Source organism: Ipomoea triloba, chromosome 2 (genome assembly GCF_003576645.1).
Source record: "Ipomoea triloba cultivar NCNSP0323 chromosome 2, ASM357664v1".
NCBI lineage: Eukaryota > Viridiplantae > Streptophyta > Magnoliopsida > Solanales > Convolvulaceae > Ipomoea > Ipomoea triloba.
Genome location: NC_044917.1, coordinates 2,632,871 through 2,656,044, shown reverse-complemented (window position 1 = coordinate 2,656,044; position 23,174 = coordinate 2,632,871). Strand labels below are relative to the sequence as shown.

The 23,174-nt window shown below is 36.9% G+C and overlaps 4 protein-coding genes across 5 annotated transcripts; 1 reads left to right on the top strand and 3 right to left on the bottom strand.

Moving 5' to 3' along the window:
- Nucleotides 1-4,637: 4,637 nt before the first annotated feature.
- Nucleotides 4,638-9,272, bottom strand: LOC116011128 (vacuolar protein sorting-associated protein 26A-like). Of its 2 annotated transcripts, none has more exons than XM_031250645.1 (12): nt 9,137-9,272; nt 8,456-8,503; nt 8,274-8,348; nt 7,625-7,699; nt 7,456-7,528; nt 6,571-6,615; nt 6,232-6,343; nt 5,998-6,064; nt 5,838-5,882; nt 5,650-5,705; nt 5,342-5,517; nt 4,638-5,122 (listed from the first exon to the last, which is right to left on the bottom strand). In XM_031250645.1, the coding sequence occupies exons 2-12, from the start codon at nt 8,456-8,458 to the stop codon at nt 4,944-4,946; spliced, it is 906 nt and encodes a 301-aa protein (XP_031106505.1). In that variant the 5' UTR covers nt 8,459-8,503; nt 9,137-9,272; the 3' UTR covers nt 4,638-4,943. The 2 variants fall into 2 exon arrangements, with proteins under 2 accessions (XP_031106505.1, XP_031106506.1); XM_031250646.1 differs by having other exon boundaries at nt 8,456-8,509; nt 9,137-9,268.
- A 3,086-nt stretch (nt 9,273-12,358) lies between these two features.
- Nucleotides 12,359-16,042, top strand: LOC116005866 (leucine-rich repeat receptor-like protein kinase PXL1). Its single transcript, XM_031246106.1, has 2 exons — nt 12,359-15,191; nt 15,412-16,042. Exons 1-2 carry the CDS (start codon nt 12,566-12,568, stop codon nt 15,819-15,821), a joined length of 3,036 nt encoding a protein of 1,011 aa, XP_031101966.1. The 5' UTR covers nt 12,359-12,565; the 3' UTR covers nt 15,822-16,042.
- A 123-nt stretch (nt 16,043-16,165) lies between these two features.
- LOC116005874 lies at nt 16,166-19,575 on the bottom strand. Its single transcript, XM_031246111.1, has 2 exons — nt 19,176-19,575; nt 16,166-18,077 (listed from the first exon to the last, which is right to left on the bottom strand). Exons 1-2 carry the CDS (start codon nt 19,282-19,284, stop codon nt 16,480-16,482), a joined length of 1,707 nt encoding a protein of 568 aa, XP_031101971.1. The 5' UTR covers nt 19,285-19,575; the 3' UTR covers nt 16,166-16,479.
- Nucleotides 19,576-21,902: 2,327 nt separating this feature from the next.
- LOC116010066 lies at nt 21,903-22,970 on the bottom strand. The gene has a single exon (XM_031249329.1). The coding sequence runs from the start codon at nt 22,968-22,970 to the stop codon at nt 21,903-21,905; it is 1,068 nt and encodes a 355-aa protein (XP_031105189.1).
- Nucleotides 22,971-23,174: the final 204 nt, after the last annotated feature.

Sequence of the window (23,174 nt, the reverse complement as noted above, 5' to 3'; positions counted from 1 at the left end):
ATTTTACATATCAGTAGATGCACTTTCTACTTTGTAATTTTACGCGAGTCGCAGGTTTTGAGTCATTTGAGTGCACTTTTACATATCACTGGTGCACTTTATCATTATACTTGGTGCACATTTACACTATTTTTACAAAAGAAAAAAAAAACACGTTTTTACTTGACCAATCCGGCCTTACACCCCACACACATATGGCATCATCATATCATTTAAAAATGTTCCTTTATTATTAATTCAAAACCTAATAATGCGAATAATTATAATCATTTCTCAGCCATATATTTTAAAATCCACTTTGGATTATAATCGTAACTACTAGCTATTCTAAAGTGTATAGTACTATACAAGGCCTTCAATCACATCACACAAAGAAAAGAAAATAAAATCATTCTTGGTATATCAACTAGCTCAAACACCCTTTGATGATGTTTCACACATTATTGCCAGACCACAATGTATCAATCTTGCCAGCTAGCTGCGGATTGGATTTTTTTCTTAACAAGGAAACCTAATTAATAATTTCTTAAAAGCTGCATGTGTTAGAACAATTAAAAAAAAACATCAAAGAATAATCAAATTTAGGAAAATATTACTTGTATTAAATCTTTCATACCACCAATATTATTAAAATTTCAACCTTTTTCGACCATTCAAAAAATAGAAGAAACGATGTAATAGTAACAAATATTTTTTTGAATAGTGAATGGTTAAAATAACTCTAGGTTTCTGACCACTTCTTAATGGCCAAAAATCTTGAAGATTTAATGAAGATTTTATCGTGTTATGTTATTCTTTATTTTTTTTTTTGGTAAATTATTATGTTATTCTTTATATTTATTGATTATGAATCCATATCGATCACATATTATAATAATTCTTATTATTTCAATTTTCTTCTCCATCTTTCGTTTTCCCTTCCCCACCCTTTTGGTGACTTTACCTTTTTAGTAATATTATTTTCTTGGCAGTTGTCCCACATGTATTATATATAAATAGTCTTTCCTTATCAGATTCCCATTTTGCCACGAGTAAGTTGACGTTATAGTTGTAAATTTTAAGAAAATGATAAGATTTTACTCCATAATTAAGAATTCTTATACTTTATGTCTCGAAAATTGGTAAAGAATGGTAAATTATCAAATATGGTTTAAGGTTAAACTATCCGGCCTGCATGTTTTCAGATGGGCGTTAAAAGCTGACCGCCAGTAAAGTGAAATTTACAAACTTATTTTGATTTGATTTACTAGTTAAGTTTTGTTTCATGACAAATTAAGAAAGTTATACTATTCACTTGTGAAACACACACATATGTTGTGGTGATGTAGGTCCTCATGTACCTTTCTTGTCTTTTTCTTTCTTTTAAAATTGAAAATAATATTTTTTTTTCTTAATTTTACATAGTGCCTTCCGTCTGTACCGTATGGAAACCATACATTCCATTATATATATTCCCATTCCTCTCCCTCTGATCTTCTATATATAAAAAATTTGACCTCATTGATTGCTTCCCAACTCTCTCATCATGGCTTCTTAGCTTCTTCCATCTTCTGATCATCTGTCTTCATATATGTTTGCAAGCTAAGGGAGTTCATGGCAGGATTTTCCCGCCGGCCGCCATGGATGCGGTGGGAGCTCGGGAGGATGAAAGAGCCGATCAAATAAGTATTTAGCGGCGGTTATATATACCAACTGCAACTCAGAAGAATTGAAGAGGATGGTCTTATATGGTACGTGATGAGGAAATGCAAGTACTATGTACTATGTAGGCAAGTCTAATTCTTGGCTTTGCTCTTTTCATATATTCTTGTTTTTGTAATATCTATCTTTACCTTATTGGTTTTGCTTGCTAAAAAAAAAGGAATACAAAATAAAAGGGTTTTTCATTTGGTATATTATCTATCTGTTTGGAATCTGTCTAGCAAACCCTAGCTCCAAACATATTATTGTATTTCTTCTCATGGAAGAAATTCCCATTTTCATTTTTTGTGTTCTTGTATCCATTCATATTGGTTAAACAATTCAAGATTTCGTTCCCCAAAATTAAAATGTTGTAATTTATTGACATATTATATTTTAATTTTATGTGTGTTGTGTTATTAATTATATTCTTTCTTTTCTGATGCACATACTAAAATTAAAGAAAATAAAGAAATTTTTAATTCAACCATTATAGTTTTGTGTTCATATCTCTTGTATTAGAGCAATAACAATGGCTTAGTATTTAAGTTGGGTAGGTTTTTGTCCGACCAATAAAAAGAGAAACAAAATAGGAAAAAACGTACAGCAGACTGACGCGTTATGCCTCACTTTTTTAATTTTTTCTTTTAAAATTTTTAAAAAACAGTGTCAAGTTTCTTTTAGCAAAAGAACTTGTCAATTCTCTTTTCTCTCATCTCTCTTCCAAATCAGTATATTGGAAAACCCCTCAATGGGAAAATCATTAGTGTGCGGTGGCTTAGTAGTTAGTATGAATATTATTTTTATTTTTTATATTTTACTTTTTCTTATGCAATGATGATTCATCCATTTGATCACAAAACTGGTATTGTTGTTATTGTTGTTGTTGTAATCAGAATACTTATTAATTTGTGAATTTATTAGGTTTTTATATGGGCATACTATTTCTCTTTTTTTTTTCTTTTCTTTTTGCTTAATAAATTAAAGCAAATCTACAAGGCTGCAACCACTATCTAAAGGTATGCATGTAAACTGCTTCTTATGTAATAATCCGCTCAAACTACCACATTATATCTTTTATAATATAATAGTCCAAAGGGGTGGTCAGAACATGATACGGTGATACCAATACTTAAAAATCACAAGTTTGATTTTTACTAACACCTTTTTGATTGAGCCCACTGCATAGAATCTCCCCACTTCCTAGTGTGTTTACGTGTATTATTAATTATAGTTATACAATTGAACAGATACTACAATGTAATATGGTCAGTTGTATTCAAAAATAAAAATTATAGTTATACAACTCATGTGATTATATTAAATGAAATAACTTAATCTGATAAACCTAACTTAGCAATAATACACTCTCGTATATGCTATAATATTATAATGGGTCCCAATTCAATTAATATATATGGAGTATGCATTATAATTAGTATAATTTATAGTAATGTTATCATGGGGTAGAGCCAGCTTGATTGTTCAATACTCCAAAAAGTTTCATCTTGTCCTAAATAATGTTACATTATTTATGACTGTCGAAATCTTTCATACTCATTAACTGTATGTAAATTGATTGTATTCATTATAATTTAATGACATAAAATCATATTGTTTTAGAGAATTTTAGTACAAAAGATTTTGATCGATCGAGTAGGCGTTATTTTATGTGTATGACTACAGTGTAAGTGTGTGTGTATAATATGTATATTGGTAAAAAATATGGTATATAACAATCAAATTAGCAAAGATAATTTGAACTCAAGAACTTAGTTGTTAGTTCATATACACATTTTTTTTTATGTCAATTAGATCAGATAAAATGATGAGTTAGTCTACTACAAGTCTACAACTATACACTGTAGCCTTCTAATGAGGTTCAGTTCAACTACGTGGCATGTCTCTCAACAGTATACACTATACAAATTTTTCAAAGTACGTGCACACTATTATCCACAACAAAAGTAATTACATACGCTTATCTCGGTAAGAATTGTACCTTGCTACACTCGTACACCCTGTACCTATCAGCAAAGCAAAATTAGCTATTAACTTCTTTAAATTGATCAATTAGTAAAGCTATGTCGTGAGCATAACTAATTTCAATCTATACAATTTGGACAAAAGATTAAAAAAAAAAACAAAACAAAAAAACAAAATGCTTAACCTATAATCTACATGATTATTTATATTTATACACACACACACACACAAAAGCACTCCAGTGAGAACGGGCATCCAGAAGAGAAATAGGAACTAACTCCTACTACTAATGCGCTTTTAACTCTGATCCTGTATAAAAATGACTTTTAGATACGAGAATCAAGGTGTAATCATGTATTCATGTTCTTTATACTTGAGGATAAGGAAGATGAATTTCATGGACCATTTCACTGTATGGGCTGTACTCAATTGACCAGGGCGCAATCATGTTCTTTATACTCGAGGATAATGAAGATGAATTTCATGGATCATTTCACTGTTTGGTGCCAAAAGGTTTGATGCAATAATGAATAATTATTAATTAGATTTTTGTCTCAATCAGCAGACAGCGACCACAGACCAAAAGAGATTAAGATAAACAACAAAGTTAGAATCATAATCCATCACTAAACAATTTTCTATTGGCTAATGACTCATCAACTACTCAATCACAGAGTTTAATTAACCACTAATCATCATAGTGCTGAGTTAGTTCAAATGCCATGCTTCACCACCTTTATGGAGATATGAAGAAAAGTCAGAATCAGTGCAGCCAACTGTAATCTGCCAGCTAAGCAGCCACAAAACCAACCAAATCCATATTCTTAATCAATCAGAACATAACACATATTCTATAAATCAATCAGAACATGTCACGTTAACAGCGTTAACAGTAAGTAATACGTGAATCAATCATAATATATCACGTTAGCAGAGAGTCAAACGTGAATCAATCAGAAGATGTTACGTTAACAGAGAGTAAAACGTGAATCAATCAGCATATATCATGTCAACAGAGAGTAAAAATGTGAGAGTACATGTGGTATTACTTGACGCTTATTGTGGTTTAATTCAAACCCGACCACCTTAGCACAAGGACTCGAACCAATCAAATTTCCCACAGCCACCACATGTGTACAATGGTTTGTCTATACAAATTTGGAATCATCTAATCTCATGGACAAGAATAAAAGATGAAAAAATTGAATCAGCCTTTGGAAACCAGTCCTCTCAGTCATAGGAGAAAAAACGAGTTGAGAATGCCAATCAAATTAAGATCAGGATGTTTCAGCGAGGCGGTACAATGTGACTTCTTGCTGTTTAAAATACCGCCTGTCTTCTTCATCAACAAGGACGAGGTTCAAATAGTATTTCACGCTAAATTTGTTGTTGATGTTTCGATATGTCGGTGTCAACTCATATGGACTCAGGAAGAGTCTGATGGGTATCGATTCACCTGAGAAAGCGAGAACAAGTTCACTCATTATCTTGTGCATCAAATTACTATGGAGTCGTAATCAACAGCAGTGTTTTATTCCTAATCCAATGAAAGTATGAAACTACTAGTTACGCTGATCATAAATCTATGTAAAGTGATAGGTTTTAGAGCAACACGAAAACCCTAGAATTGTGTAAGATTCTAACATTTTAAGGCACGAGGGATAGATTTATATACCTCTGACGGGAGCACCATCCATCAACTCAAACTTTGCGAGGGTCTCTGTCTCAACATGGGCAGTCGCCCCCGATCCGGTAGATTCTCTGCGTCTGATCTCAAGATCCATATTTTTTATCTTGATTCGCACGAGAAGGAAATATATTTTGCCTATAATAACATCTTTCAAATTATACCTGTTTACAGATAATTGAATTGCAATGAGATCAGACGAGGGTATGTATAACCATTGAACGAAAATTGCATACAAGAATGCGAATTCATTTAAAGAATCTGTTCGTTATCTAATTACACTCGACTTAACTTACTTGCTCTTGTTGTACTCGAACTCAATATGAAGGCAATCTTCGATTCCAACTTCCATCTACAAGGTCCAAAGAACGAATATTAATCAAGTACAGTTAGCCGGTCAGCCCAGTAGTTTCCTTTCCATGCACACGTCTACTAACTGTCGATTAATTAAAGAGCAAGAGTGCACTATCCAAAAGAACAGTACCTTAATACTATTGTTGATTGGCGGAGGTGGGCTATAGTTGCGCACCTGATTCATAGATGTCAAGATAACGGTCAAGAGATGACAACAAAGTCGGGAATTGTTTCAAGCTCGAGGTTATCAAAGCAACGGGAAGAAAAAAGCATATATATATATATATTACCACGAAGTCTTGGAATTCCACTATGCTTCCAGCATATCCTCGACTGATTGTCACTTTGAGGACGTACCTAAACCAGCAAAGAGTTAAATTCCCAAAACATGTTTGCTCATAATTTATCCCACAGCATCAACATATAAGAACGTGAACAAGACCATCAAAAAAGGATAAGGCAACCAATCAATGCCTGTAAATTTATCCTAAATAAAAGCCCAAGTAGACAAAGAACATACTTACCTAAGACGAACATTTACTCCATTGTATGTTTCATAAGGCATTTCAACAGTTGAAAAGTCAAACGGGTATGTTTTCCTCTCATATAATTCCCCAGGAACATCCAGCTCTCGGACTACAAGGAAGAAATCAGACATTAAATACCTCAAAGGAAAAAATGACTTCTGCTCACTAGCAGTACCTACTCTACAGGAAAAATCAGAAGTGTCGAGAAAAAGCTAATAAGAATCAACAGAGAAAAAGAAAATGTCAAATGGATAATGATTAATTCACAAAATAGCATGTAAACAAGAGCTGATAAAGCAATCCTTATTTGTAAAGCAAAGCAATAGTTGTACTCACCCAGAGAGGTAAAGTCATAGAAGTTCCCTCTATCAAAGTACATTTCTGCGCACAAAAGAAACTGGTGGATTTGATCATACAATTACCATTTTTATACATACAAAATTAAAATACAAAGAGATACTAATAAAGATATGTTCACAGAAATAATGGCACCAAACAACAATACATGGATTGAGGAAAAGCTAATATTGAAACAACCTATATTCCTGAGAATCAACTAAACTAGCCATCAAACTTATTATTATGGAGAATGAAGTATTATCACCGCAACATTAGACCTGACCATCTTACTAGTTAATCCCACGTTTAAATCTCCATGCACTATTATAGATGCCATTATTATGCCTTGCAACTGCCGACTGGCAATTCAGAAGTCCATGTATTTACAACCAGAGACTTTTCAGAGATTGCGAAGACAAAAAAAAAAGGGTCATAAATAGATGCCAAGCAAGAATTTTCTTGGCAAATGATAAAGCGTTGTGACCAGATTGTCATCACCCTACAAGGGAACAGTGCAACGTTTGAGAAAGGAAGAGAGATGGGCAAAGGTGAAAAGAGAAAGCAAGGCTCTTCATGGGAAGCATAACCCATATGAGAAAGCTGGATCATGGTTCTTACTTGAAAATAACAAATTTAAGAGATATAATGCCTAAGTGGATGCAAAGAGGGACTTCCAATTATAATAGATGCCAAGAAAATTTCTATCGAATTCTGAGCAAGTCGCAGTGAGAGACTTTCATGCAGTGATAAACAACTATGCTTAAAATATAGAAAGGGGAAATGACAAAATCTACTTTTGCATCCAAAAATAATGTAGTAGGACAGTTGTTTGGCCTCTAATACATAGCATATATCAGTAAACAAAACCAGGTTAAGCCTAACCTATCTGACCAAGCAGCTCAACTTTGATTCCATTGTGCTCAATCTTCTTTCCTGATATTGGTTCTATTGATATCTGTGACAACATCAGTAAGTAAAATTTTAAATTAGTGTTGCAAAATGTTTAAAGTAATCCATCAGAAACAAAATGATAAAAGAGATTGTAGAATACCTTCCCAGTAATGTTTTCTTGACTTTGAAAAAGTGGGACCGTTACTGTTCGGCCATTTTCCTTTTTCAGTGGGACCTAAGGATGTATTCAAATGATGGAAAGAAAAACTTAGAAGCGTACCACAAGTCCACAACCAATGTAGTACAAAAGATAGAAAGATGATTTTTAGGTATATAGAAATTGGAACAATGAGTTTTCAAATTCTGTAGTGATTAAAACTTAATTCTTTTAAGATGCCTGGAATTTAGCAATTGGTAAACACAACATATCTACTCTAGCAGCATAATAGAACATTGAACGAATTACTGAAATATCCAACACAATTACAGAACATAAAAGAAGTCTCAAGACCTAATCTTAAAATCTTCCATCAACATAAGGAATTTATTACAGCCTATCACTCTAATTGTATTAGAGGAGATATTCCTGGTTATTAAAAGGCAAGTTATATTTAAGAGAATAAAAAATATGATCAAATGCTATTGGCTTGAAAACTTCAATCACTAGATACGTATGATAAGACCCTCAATTGCCACCATGATACCTCAAGCTATCCATCATGATTTACTGATTTATACTATGATATGTTCATTTTTAGTAAGTCACGATTTACTGATTTCTGAGCAACTTGGCTAAAAAGATCACACACCTGTTTCCGTGACTTTCCATCCGAAAATGTGATTACAATGTGGCATGCTGGCTTAAAAGCTCCAAGTATATAATTCTGCAAAGGAAAGTCCAATCAATGCAATACCCCAACAAGAAACAAGTGAGATGGCAAGACAAAGTAGACTTCTCAAAACTATTATAAGGAGGTTAACGAAGCATTACCATGCTATTAAAGGATGAACTCTAATCCACGATATATCTACAAATTAGCTGCATCTTTCAAAGATCAGGATTAGTCCATGGTATACTAATAGCTATATATGAACAACCTGATCTAAGAACTGCCAAGTACCAACTGATCTAATCACTTTATTTTCTCAATTCCAACCTGGATGGTTTCACTACAGCCTAGCACAAAGCATAAAACTGACTCAAAACTATTAGCATTAATAGCCAGAAGTGTGCAAACAAAGAGAAAATAACACTAAACAGTCCATAGCTTGTGAAACCCGTGCATATGTGAGCTCAAACCCACTGAGATTAGGTAAAGAACCCTCAACCCCTAAAAACACAGGTAGTGGGAATTGCCCTGATAATAAAAAAGACAACTTTGAACTTTCCCAAAAAAATGCCTGCTAAAAGAGGAAACTTCCGGCCTTAACTTCTTATGTAAATGCCATAAACATAGGCACAGAAAATTTTCAGCAATAAACTGTAGAACCAGAGAATTCTTCCAGTAATAACATAAATCACGAAAACCCAACATTGTCATTTCTTGTAATTAACGAAATATCAGTTTCTGTATGATCACGTGCATGATGGTTCAGGCCATAATGTGTTGTCATCGAGCGGGGGTTGTGGGTGCAAGTAAAGAAGTGGCGAAGAAGAAGTAAAGAGCCATACCTGGATCGCGCGGATATATGGATCGATCAATCGAGAAAGAGAGTTCAGAGCATAGTTTCAATTGTAAAAAATGTTTTAAGAGTTTTGACCATCCGACGTTTGATTTGGTTTTCTCCGAGGTTTTCCTTTCTGTTTCTGTGCTCAAATCACAAGTCAGTCCTTTAATTTTCATAACATCATACTATGGTCCTTTACTTTGTTTTTAATGTTATGCAAGTTTATTTTTTGAATATTACTTCTTCTTCTTTTTTTTTTTTTGTACAAAGAAGAAATTTTATTAAGTCAAATTATATTGCATTAAAAATTTATTTTTAATATACTTAAAATGAACATTTATCAATAGTTTACCTATAATGTGAACTATGGTCTATAATATAATTTATCATTTTTATGGCGGTAAAATTTCAATACATAATAAAAATCCAAATTCACTCCAAGGTATTAGTCTAGTGGACGATAAATCTCATTTAAGACTTGTTTCAAGCGGCAATGTGGGGATTCAAACTTGCCACGGACATTGAGGTTTTGAGTTTGGATTGGACAGTTGAGCTCCTTGTGCGCAAAAGTTTATGGTTTAGTATTGAGTCTTGAAGTTAGATTGACTTAATTTATCTTTTTATGAGTTCATGGGTTTAAGATATAGTTCATTAAATCCGAGAAATCTAGGTTATTATTAAAAAAAAAAACAAAACAAAAACAAAAAACAATTTCCAATCGGCTTATTGGGTTGGATACTACCAAGTTTTGCCCATAGTTTGAATGGGCTAAATATGGACTGCTTGCTAATTACTACTAAATAAAATATGTGGACACTGCAACAAAGGTTTGGCCCAAATTATGGATCATGTAGATTTTGGGCTGGACCTTTGTTATGGGAGGGTCTAGTTTGGATCACTTGGTACAAAGTTAAGATTGATTCTACGTTGTCCACATGGGCAACTCAACTGGTCACATTGGTGAAATTGAAAGAAGAGATCAGGGATCGGGTCTCACTAATAGCGGCAGTGTAGGAGCAACCTCTCAAAGTAAGTTAATCATTTGTTAAAATGATGACACTTATATTCCAATTATTATTAAATAAATGAATACCATGCATGCATGCATATGAATTGAGTTGAGAAAACCTAAAAGAAGAAAATAAAAAACTAAAAACAACTTGTTGGTTTGTACAATAATATAAGTTGTCCAATTGTAGGATGAATGATGAAGGGTATATAGTGTGGGGTGGGTAGCTTTTGATTGAAAGCCATGTGGGGGCACCTAATCCTCCACCGCATGGATTCTCATGCTGTACCGTTGCAGTTTGATTTATCAAAATCAATCAACACATAAAGATTCATGCACACCTCAATCATCAATACTATACATATGAAATGAAATAATATATAGCCCTCTTTTTTCTTTTTGGTGAAAAAGAAAAACCCATAATTATTTCTAAAGGATTGTGAATTTCTGATCTATTTAGGGGTTAAATCCTTTATTTATATTCAAATTGAAATTTTAATTTGGAAATGAAAAAAAAAAAATCTTAAGACTTTTAGATTTGGACACGTTTTAAACGGATGAATGGGCGACCGGCACGATGAATTTTGGCATTAAAACAATAGTCATTAAAATTGGTAGAAGTTAAACATATAGACTAAAATTATCATTTTATTAATACTGTACTTGTGGGACTAAAATTGGTATTTGTCCTATATATATATATATATAGAGAGAGAGAAAGTAAAACTTGTCATTTTACTAATATTGTACTTGTGGAACTAAAATTGGTATTTACCCTATCTATATCTATATGTATGTATGTATAGTTCATTCTCACTACATCAAGCTAGGAAGCTGCGTGGAGCCCTCAGTTGGGTCACATGGGCTGCAACTTTTTCTTTGGGTCTGCATTATTAACATATCATGCATTAGCGCACACCCATGTACTGTACTCGATCTTCCCAGTTATCATTATATTATTGTTTAAAATAAAATAATAAGAAAAGATTCATTTTGCCAGATGGGTCCATGTGAGTGCATGTCGAGTAAGATCAAAATTTGGTGTTCAGTAGTGGAAATGGCGTTTGGTGGACAGACAATGATGAATGATCTTTTGCTTTCATTTTTCTGTATATATGCATGTTCTCTACAGTCTACACACCCACAACAAGTACTAATGTATACTATACTCACTTCAATTTAACAACAACCAATTTGATACCTTATTCACTATAGTTATTGTTTTTTGTTTTCAATGTGACTAGGATTGATGGGTTCCCTAATGTTAAACTGATGTATAGAAATTCACTGACAATAATATGTAGAGCGAATTAAGAGATGCCAGTTCAATTAGTCACATGAGTGAAGTTTGAGAAGAAATACCAAGAATCGAGTTTTATCAGCGGCAGTGTGAGAACAACCTCTCAAAGTGAGATGGCTCCTTGTGCGCAGTAACCAAAGGTCTAGCCCCTACGTTCAGCTAATTTACCATGACATCCTACCAGATGCTCCGTCGGGCCGAGACGTGGGGACCCTTTTTGGGAAGAATTAAGAAATGTGGGAACAGATAAGATTGTAATAAAGTTGGTTTGGGCTCCTTGTGCTCAATAAACAAAGGTCTAACTCCTACATTCAGATGATTTACATCCTCTCAGATGCTCTGTCGGACTGAGGCGTGGGGGACCCTTAGGTTGGGGATTCAATCTTTTCGGGAAGAATTAAGAAATGTGGGAACTGATGAGATTGTAATAAAGTAGGGTTGGGCTCCTTGTACGCAGTAAGCAAAGGTTTAACTCTTACGTTCAACTAATTTACCATAATTTATATCCTCCTAGATGCTTTGTCGGGTTGAAGTGTGGGAGAACATTAAGGTTAAGGATTCAACCTTTTTGGGAAGAATTAAGAAATGTGGGAACAGATGAGATTGTAATAAAGTTTTAACCATATATAATGTATGCAGATTAGAGGAAAGATTAAGGAAAAAGAACATCATTGTCAGAAACTTGGGTTGACCAAAGAGCAATTATAAGATAGGAAAGTACAATAACACTACTGCATGTTGTTTTACAAGATAAAGGAATCACTGCAACACATTCCCTCCATGTTTTAATGTCTGTTCCACTTTTAATAAGTCCAAAAGCTTTACAGTCATTACCTGCAGATTACTAGCTGGTTCAGATCCCAAGACCTCACGAATTTACATTAATTACTAATTTAATCACCTTATTATTATATCAGTGTTTGATCATTAGATTCTTCTTCACTTACACATTCCCAAACATCTTCTTTCTTGCAGATGGGCATGGACCCCACTTTGGGTAATCATTATCATGGACCATAACTAACTGATAAATATGTGTTTAACTTTAGTTTCAGTTGTTCTAAGAACCAGAAAAGAAAAAAAAAAGATGAGAAACTGAGAGGGGAGAGCAAGAAACAGAAGACATGAAAATTCACATTGTTTTCTTGTACTGTTGTATTGTTCTGTCTTTAGTTTTTGTCAAGGGAGATGATGATGAAGTATCAGTGTTGCTGTCAATTAAGGCTGGTTTGGTTGATCCAATGGATCACCTGAAAGACTGGGGAGAAAGTGGCAACATTTCAGCTCATTGTGGCTGGACTGGAGTGTTCTGCAACTCGAAAGGCGTTGTCGAGAAGCTGGATTTGTCAAACAAGAATCTCAGTGGCCATGTTTCAGAACAGATTCATGGGCTGAGTGCCTTGTCTGATCTGAATTTGTGCTGCAATTACTTGTCCTCGTCGTTGCCACGCTCACTGGCTAATCTGACTTTGTTGAGGAGCGTCGATGTGAGTTCTAACAGCTTCGTTGGCACGTTCCCAGCAGGGCTTGGGAAGGCGCCAGGCCTGAGATATCTGAATGCTTCAAGCAACAATTTTGTGGGGTTATTGCCTGAGGATCTTGGCAATGTGACCGGGCTAGAAGATCTGGATTTTCGCGGGAGCTTCTTTGAAGGCTCAATCCCGGCTTCTTTCAAGAATCTGCAGAGCCTGAAGTTTCTTGGGCTGTCTGGGAATAATCTCACTGGGAAGATCCCAGCAGAGCTTGGTGAGTTGAAGTCACTAGAGACAATCATTCTTGGATACAATCAGTTTGAAGGTTCGATTCCAGCAGAGTTTGGGAATCTCACTAGACTTAACTATCTTGACCTGGCTGTTGGCACCCTGAGTGGTGAAATTCCAGTTGAGTTAGCAAAGTTGCAGAATCTCACCACGGTTTACCTCTACCGGAACAGGTTTGAAGGGAAGATCCCACCTGAAATCGGGAATATCAGTTCTCTGATGTTCTTGGATCTTTCTGATAACAGATTTTCTGGGGAGATCCCAAGTGAGATAGCAGAGTTGAAGAATTTGCAGCTGCTGAATCTCATGTGTAATCGGCTGAGAGGTCCGATTCCAAGCAAGATAGGTGAGCTGAGAAAGCTTGAAGTGCTTGAGCTCTGGCAGAATTCACTAAATGGATCTTTGCCAAAGGATCTTGGGAGAAATTCTCCCTTGCAATGGCTAGATGTCTCGACGAATTTTTTGACAGGTGAGGTTCCTCCTGGATTGTGCAACAATGGCAGTCTGATCAAACTCATCCTCTTCAACAATTCCTTCTCGGGGTCCATCCCATTAGGCCTCGCGAATTGTTCTTCTTTAATCCGAGTTAGAATCCAGAATAACATGTTTTCTGGCACAATTCCTGCTGGTCTTGGGGATCTTTCCAAGCTTCAGAGGCTGGAATTGGCTAGAAACAATTTCACTGGTGAGATTCCAGGTGATTTTTCACTGTCCACTTCACTTTCATTCATTGATGTCTCATGGAACCACCTTGAATCATCACTACCCTCAGGCATTTTATCCATCCCGAGCCTTCAAACCTTCATAGCCTCGAACAACAAGCTCGGGGGAAACATTCCTGATCAGTTCCAGGACTGCCCTTCTCTCTCGGTGCTCGATCTGTCAAACAACCAATTCTCAGGAGAAATTCCCCAAAGCATTGCTTCGTGCGAAAAGCTCGTGAGGTTAAACCTTAGGAATAACCAATTCACTGGAGAAATCCCGAAAGCCATTGCCACAATGCCAACACTAGCCATTCTTGATCTCTCAAACAATTCCCTTGTTGGAAAGATACCAGACAATTTCGGGAGCTCTCCAGCTCTCGAAATGTTTAACTTGTCATACAACAAGCTCGAGGGTCCTCTCCCGAGCAATGGCATACTAATGACCATTAATCCCAATGACCTTATAGGCAATGCTGGTCTTTGTGGTGGGATACTTCCACCATGCTCTCCTCTCCGTCTCTCCACCCCTTCCCAGACAAGGAAAAACCACGTTCAACACATCGTGCTAGGATCTGTGGTCGGAATATCTGTCATTTTAGCTCTCGGGGCCATGGTCCTAGCAGGAAAATGGCTGTATCATAAGCGGGATATGTACGAAATTTTCTTCAATGACTGGTTCAAGAAGAACAGCTCAGAATGGCCTTGGAGACTTATAGCCTTTCAGAGGCTGGATTTCACCAGTACAGACATCTTGGCCTGCTTGAAGGAATCAAATGTGATTGGCATTGGAGGCTCTGGAATTGTGTACAAGGCTGAAACTCAGCACCCCCACTCTGTAGTGGCAGTAAAGAAGCTATGGAAATCGGGTGGAGACCTTGAGACCGGGGGGGATGATCTCCTAGCAGAAGTGGACCTTCTAGGGAAACTTCGACACAGAAACATAGTCCGCCTCTTGGGGTACCTCCACAACGAGACAGACGTTATGATGGTGTACGAGTACATGCCCAATGGAAACCTCGGTGCAGCATTGCATGGAAAGGAAGCTGGAAAGTTGCTCGTGGATTGGGTCTCGAGGTACAACATTGCTCTCGGTGTTGCTCATGGCCTAGCTTACCTTCACCACGACTGCTACCCGCCAGTCATCCACCGCGATGTCAAGCCCAACAACATCTTACTAGACTCGAATTTCGAGGCAAGAATCGCAGACTTTGGCCTGGCAAGAATGATGCAGAGAAAGAACGAAACAGTTTCCATGGTAGCTGGATCATATGGCTACATAGCACCAGGTTAGCCGCTTCCTTCAACATCAATTCGACATTTCTCAAATCCCCTCTGTTGAGCATAAAGAATATATAAACATAAATGTGCAATCCAACTATCAGCTTAGACTTTCAGTTGAGATGGAGCACATGTTTCAATTCTCCAGCTTGTTACCATTACCATATTCTTCTTTTCTTTCTACGAATTGAAAACTAATCTTCTTCCTTTCTCTTATCCAATCTGCAGAATATGGATACACATTGAAGGTTGATGAAAAGAGCGACATATATAGTTACGGGGTAGTACTTCTGGAGCTTCTGACAGGGAAAATGGCATTAGATCCCGCATTTGGGGAAGCCACAGATATCGTCGAATGGGTTAGAAGGAAAAAGAGCAGCAATACCTCAGAAGAAGTGCTGGAACCTGATATAGCTGGGAAGTGCAAACATGTCCAAGAAGAGATGCTTTTAGTCCTTAAAATCGCGCTTCTCTGCACTTCGAAGCTCCCCAAGGACAGGCCATCCATGAGAGACATCATATCAATGCTTGCAGAGGCTAAACCAAGAAGGAAAAGCATCTGTGAGGACAATTGGGGATTAAAGTCTAATAAGGAGAAGTTAATCTTTGCTCATTCACCAGTCATAGGCCTTCTATAGCAACCCAAAACCTTGTTCTTTTTCCCATATCTTACTGTAATTCCCTATAAAAAATGTAAAGATTATATTTTTCCTCATCTTTTCCATTTTGCCTTGGGTAATTGCTAGTACCCAGGATAAGATTACTTATGAGGATTCCAAAAAAGGAAACTGGCTTGTAAAGTTGAGATTATGATGATATTATTGGAATTATGGATTGAACAGATCCATTAGTTTGACAATTGCTAGAGTATTTCCCTTTTGCTCTTCTTTTTTGAGTGACCAGGTCAACTCACAGCCACTACTCGAAGGTGTGCACTTAAACCCCGCCATGTAATCCTAGCTGACAAAGGATCACAATGAGATAAACCAACCTATATTGCTCATTGTTGACTGGCTCAAACCAAGAAGGCCAATAAGCCACCCCTGTTGCTCTTCTTTGATCATGCATATGTAGATTGTACTAAACAGAAGTACTATATCATTACAGTCAAATCTTCTATAAGCATTACATACAGACAACAATTGGCACAGAAAGCTGACTAAAAATGTTCTCTTTACAATTTCACATTACCAATAGGTAATCTGCAGCTTTCATCTGCATCTGAAAAATGCAGCTTACCAATGAAATGGGCGACTGAGAGAGCAGCGTGGAAATGTGTTTCGAATGCGATCCGCATCATCTTTCATCCCCAAACCAGTTGTTCTTCTCCTTTGGTCCTGTTGGCCCAGCCTCGCCATATAGTTCAGTTGGGAACAGTTCAAAGAGAGTCTCCACTGAAAGTCTAATGAAGAAGGGAAGGCGGTTGATTATCTTATCCACCTCAGATGTGGAATCGTATTCGATAGTAGGGCCCCACTCCCTCATGTACTGTAACCAAGGTGGTTCTGCAAGGACTCCCACTCCGAGGTGCTCAGCTGCAATGATTTGATACTTGGTGCTCGAGTCCAGGTAATAGTTGCTCGTATCGCAATCATTCCTTACTCCTATTCCAAGTACCGAAGAGCCTTGAAGGTAACATCCAGCATGAGGGAAGCTCGCGTGGCCATTTCTTGATGAGTATACTATACACTTGTTTCCCTCGATAAACTCCAAGTCATTGGCATCCACCCATTCGCCACCACTGTGCTCAGAAAAATACACAGACCAAAGTTCTCCAGTGAAGTTGCTAATGCGTAGAGTATAATGCTCCCAATCACCAACGTGCTCGCCTACTTTGTTCATTTCGAAATCCCACAACCATAGTTTTAGGGTGGCTGGCCCGTTGAAGGGGCAAAAGATCCACATTGCAATATCAGTGAAAGTCCCCCCTAAAGCTGGCTTTACATGGACATACAGTTCAGCACTGTCAATATTGCCACACTTGATATAATTCTTAGTTTCATCGTCATCTGGCAAATCAAGCCAAAATTCCCCATCGTTTTCCCCCCCTGGTGGCAAATTTGAGCCTAGAGAGTCAACAGCTATACCACCATTCATTCCGTTTTTGTATAGAAGAGCACCATTTTTGAAGAACCACGGGACTGATGAAGGCAAATAAGCCTCATCCGGATGGAAGTAAACTGTTGGGCCATAGTGGTTGATGAGAGCGTGAATCTGCTCCAGGTTTGGCATCGCAGCCTGAGAAGAGTCGAGGTTTTTCAAGCAAGCTATGTTAAGGTCATCGCCAGAGCTGGAGTTTGTACTGCAGAAAAACGTCCCAACTGAAACGCCATTACACAACATGCCCCTCTCGCAGGGTCTTGTTGTCCAAACTTGAAGTTGGCTCTTCGACAAGATTGAGCCAGCACTAAAGATTGCGTCGCAGGTTTCAGCCTCATCAGTAAGGTCAGCTCGGACACATTTAACGTCTTCGAGATCAGGTTCATCAGGCTCAGTGGTTACCACAAAGCCCATTGGTTTATAACCGTCTGGTGCATTTGGCAGCCAAATGTAGCCAGACCCGCTAAGATAAGAATCTTTACTCCAGACCAAAGTGTAGCCAAGAGGGTTCTCGAGAGCAGGAAGATCTGACCCCGAATCTCGAACAAAGTTATCTGAAACAGCCAAATCTCTAGCAACCAGAACATAGCCTCTCAATGGAAGATCATCATCAAGTTGACAGTAATGACCAAGAACTGAAAATCCATCAGGAATTTCCACTGGACGATAAAATGTAATACTGTTTGATTTTTCAAACAGCGGGCTGTAGCTCCATATTTTCTCAAACTGAGTGATTTGAGCTACTTCAATTTCCCCTAGGCATATTCTTCCAGTTGCAAAATCATTACCATTACCTGTGGGGAATGCATCATGTCGGTCAGTATACTAAGCAAACATACCAAGAATACTGTTAAATGGCTTCTTCAATGCACTATCAATACATCTTTATTACCGTAAACTAAAAGTTCCCAAAATTTTAGAATCCAAAAGATTACACTCTCTCCACATGCCACAATGTAGCACAATAGCCTGGACAGAATTCTATTTTCCTTTTACAATTTCAACAAGGTTCAAGCCATTGCTTATATTTTCCACATTTGTGCAGATATATAACTATAAAGAAATGAAAAAGGGTAAAACCATATATTGTCTCCCCAATCCTAGAATCGGGATGGAATCATGGGCTCCAATCGTTAGAAATACTAAAGATGAAAATTTGTTTTTTCTTAAAGTTGTTCCATATGGATCAATGAAACATAAGTAGATGCCATGATTCAACAAGTGAATAGCTATCCATTTATATGCTTTAATTCCATGACCATCAGGCTCCATATATGCTGAAAAGTTTGATCCATTTCAAGAGTTCCAAGTGAAAATATTGAACTTTGACTGAGTAAAGCAACTTAAGCAAGGTAATTAGGAAGAAATTAATCATTGACCATGATCTCAAATGGCCAGTGTCTGTCATTCAGGTACCATTCTGAGCCCAAATTTAATGACAATAACCTTCTTAGTACAAAAGGCAAATATGCTCAGCAGCTAGCTTCCTAATATTTTAAAAAGAAAAAGAAAACAAAACCCAGTTTAGCACTGTGCAACTTATTTGAGGAACTGCTGAGGTGGTTAGGATATATTCATATATTCCAGCAAAACATCTCTTTCTCAGCCCAGAAAAAGAGCATAAATCATAGTACCAACTACCAACACAAGAAATAGATTCCAGAACTCCATCCAAAAAGGAAAGGAACCAAATGGTAAAGACTAAAGAATAGCCCTACACCCAAAACCATAAAATTGCAGACCAATTTCGAATCAAAGTCATGACCTTTTTCTAAAAATTAACTGATAGCTATGCAGACCCAAAACCAAAAAAGTCAAAAAGACAGCAACTTTGGGTTCATTAGCAATAAAAACTCAAGAACAGTTGAACAAACAAAGAGAGAGAGAGACACCTTGAGGCCACTGTGGGAGAGGTGAAGGCAAGGAAAAGGTTTGAGGTTGTTCTACTGGTAACAGGGAACTCTGACTGTCCCAGCAACAGCAGCACTCCCTCCCAAACATTCTCTTCTTTCCTTCTCCTCTCTTAGCTTCTTGATCACAAACTGCAAATTGCAAATCAAGATTCCCAAAATCCACCTCTCTCAGGCTTCTATTCCCAGCTAGTAGAAGGATAAAAATTCTGTTTTTTCTTCTTTTTCTAGTTTTTGTCTGCTGGAGTTGGTGGGAGGGAATTACAGTTCTCTATTCTCTCCCTCTCTTTCCAATGCAGTTTATGCAAATTCCAACTACCAATTTGCATAGGAGTTGGGAAAAGTCAAGCAAGAAAACAAGGGAGAACAATTCTACCGTTTCCTTGGGGTTGAGTGGTAAGAGCCGACTTTTATATAGGGAGAGAGGGCAGTGTTAAATTTTATAGTACTATTTACAAAAGTTTATAGTAAATTTTATATTATTATATATATTAATATGATTGTACAAAATACTATTCGTACTGACGGCTATTAGTACTTTAAAAAATATATATATCATTATATATATTAATATGATTGTACCAAATACTATTCGTACTGACGGCTATTAGTACTTTAAAATATATATATATATATATATATAATTATATATATTAATATGATTGTACCAAATACTATTCGTACTGACGGTTATTAGTACTTTTAAAAAAAATTAAATTGATATCTAGCTACCTAGTAAATTTAATGCAACTTATCAATCTCATTTATTTATTTGTGTTGGCATTTACTTGTTATACGAATAGTATTTAGTTCAATTGTTTGATTTTGCGTTTTTCATGGATTCAATTACAATTTTTGTGAGTTCGATAACCTAATTATAGTTCCGCGTGTAATTCGATAGCCTATTTGATCATTTCCTTAGAAAAATATAAAAGATATAATATGATTCTTGTCCAAGGTTATAAGTTTAATTGGTGAATATTTTTTTATCAAGTTAGTGACACGATCTTTTTTATTCAATTTATTTCTCAGGTATAATTTATATGTTATTAATCTATTACACAAGAACCCTATATCTTGAAATAGTCAAGGTGATTTCTTTGTCTCCCAACAAAAATGGATCGGAAGCATGATAATGAAAAATTGATGGTTTCTTTCACGTCTCTAATAGCACGTGAAAGTGAAAGATGATGATGACTGATAGGGCCGTTGACCTGGAGAAGCTTAAGCCACCATTATTGATCTCATCTCCATCTTCTTAAGTTCTACTCCAACCACACAAGCTTCCAACTTATCTATTCCTAATTATAACCCCTTTTGTCTTTTCCCCCTTTTCTTATATGTTATAAAATGAGAAAAAAAAAATCTCAATACTCATCTCATAGGACCTTCTTGACCGAGAGAACCCATAATATCTTCTTCATAATCTAACAAATAATAAAAAGAATAAAAATTTAATACATTAAATCAAAAGTCAGAATGTTCACAAGAAGAAAAGGAGGGGAACCATAATGAGCTCCGAACATTTTTCAATCATTAATGGTCGATATGTTGGGTTAGTACATGTGCTAATAATTTATGTAAGAGTTATCCATCCAATTAAGAGGCATGAATTGAATGACGATAAAAACTATAGTTTATATTTAATGGGTTAAAGATAGTAACATGGAAAAGGACCGCCGACTATAATATGGGAATATCCGACAAGCACAAAGTATATTACGTCCAAAATTCCACCAAGAGAGTGCTGAGTGCATGCATGAATGTGGAAATCTGTGCAACTCTCCTTGTCATCCGTTAAGAAAGCTAATACATCCTTTAAGAAAGCTAATGGTCAACTTTCACAAAAAAATTAATTTAGAATTTAGGTTATTTTTATCTTTGCGATACTCTTTTACTTCCAAAAATAGATCCCACTTACATATTATCAAATTTGTAAATTCGTTACTATTTTCTCTAAACACTCTCTCACTTTCAAAAGTGGTACCACTTTTATTTTTATATATTATAAATTTTAAATATAATAAAAATAGCAAATAAAAACAAAGAAATAAAAATAAAATTATAAAATTGGGTCACACTTATGTGCAACTGTTTCACTGATCCTCATCCGTGAGACGGGTCGGGTCAATATTCAAATATAATACTTATACTAACAAATGTAATAATAAATTAAGAATAAAATGTTTGTTACTTATGAGGGAAAACATCATACTTTTGATAACAAATGTAATGTTTTTATATTTTGATGTAAAAGTATTACTTTTTACATCAAAAGTATTATATTTTTTTCCCTTATAAGTAATGTTGCACTTATAAAGGAAAATGTAATATTTTTTTATGTTTTTCTCAAAAGCATTACATTTTCTCATAAGTAATAAATATTTTATTTTTTATTTAGTATTACATTTATTAGTATAAGTATTACGTGAAATTGACCCGACATGTCTCAGGAACAAAGATCCGTGAGACGGACACACACAAAAGATGAATGTATTATTAATTACACCAAAATTTACACAAAAGAAGATCAGAGTTTGGAATTTACAGTAATTATATGATGATGATGATGATGAAATGAAATCTCCAAAATTAATCAATTAATTACTGTAATTAGTAGGTAAATTATTGTGGATTTTTTAGGAATTGAACTAATTAAGCAGAATTAATTCGATCTCCCGCCGGCCTACTCATCCATCTTCTTCTTCTTCAACTCTTGGATTTTCCGGCCTTATTGACTTTACTTCCGTTGCCGTTGCCGGCCCCGCAAACTATGGTGAATTCAAATCCGTAAGCGTTTGCAAAACACTTCACCCTGCCGTCTTTGTCCTGTCCCTTCTTCCCATGTTTTGCCGCATCTCCCCGCTTCCACCGTTCTACGCTCGTCGTGTTTATCCCTTTCGCCGCCGCTTCCTCGGCGGTCATGTCTTCCAATATCATGCTCTCTTCGCCGTCGTCGCCTTTTCCTTTTCCTTTTTTGGCCGGCGGAGGCGGCTCCTTCGGTTGCGACGGAGATAATTGCGATTTTCGGATTATCTCCGCGGCGACGACCGAAGCGGATGGTCCGATATCGGAGCAGATTTCGGATCCGGCGTTTATTAGGGATCCGTTGCACACGGATCCTCCGTCCACCATGGATCCCGCCTTCCCGGGGAAATCCTCGTAGGCCGACGTGGCTCGCCATTGTTGGATTTTGGCGTTCAATTTCTGTTTCTCCTCGTCTTCGTCGTCGTCATCGTCGTCTTCGTATTCAGGTACGCTCACCATTTTCCCCAATTTCATATCGATTATTTCGCCTTTCGCATTGACTCTACGATCGATTAGGGAAACCGCCATGTTCAGAATTCCCTGATGATTACCTGACGGACGGCGGACCTGAAGAGCCACAAATCTCTGGCCGTTAACGGCGATCGGCGTGATTAGATTGCTCGTAGTGACGCGGACGGTCCCGACGAGCACGTCTCGGAACCACGATGAGGAGTAGATCTCAACGTGCACGGCGGAACGATCGGAGCTGAGGAATTCGTCGGTTACACGAAACGAAAACTTATCGTTCCATGCGGGATTGGTGTTGCCGTTCTGATCTATGCCGGTGGAGCGTTTCCGATTGGGGTGGATCCAGATTAGGGCGTAGGAGCGGAGAGGCTTAGAGACGGGGGAGAGATCTTTGGCGGAGATGAGGCAGATCTCGAGGATCCGATGGCTTGGGGGAGGCTGGAAAGTGACGGCGGAGCCGGTGATTGTGGAAGTCCCCGGCGTGGGGTTGGTGGGATTCATCTCTGCACCGCCCGCGTCGGAGACGTCCCAACTCCCAACGGCTAAGGGAGTGGCATCAACAAAGACGAAAGCTTGCAATTGGGAAGAGAATCTGCATGGATGAGAGATCTTAGAGGAGACTATTGTCTCTACGTTGAGCCTAAATCTTTTCTACCACTCTTTTTCACCAATCTTACACTACCACCTTTCAATAATCTTCTACTT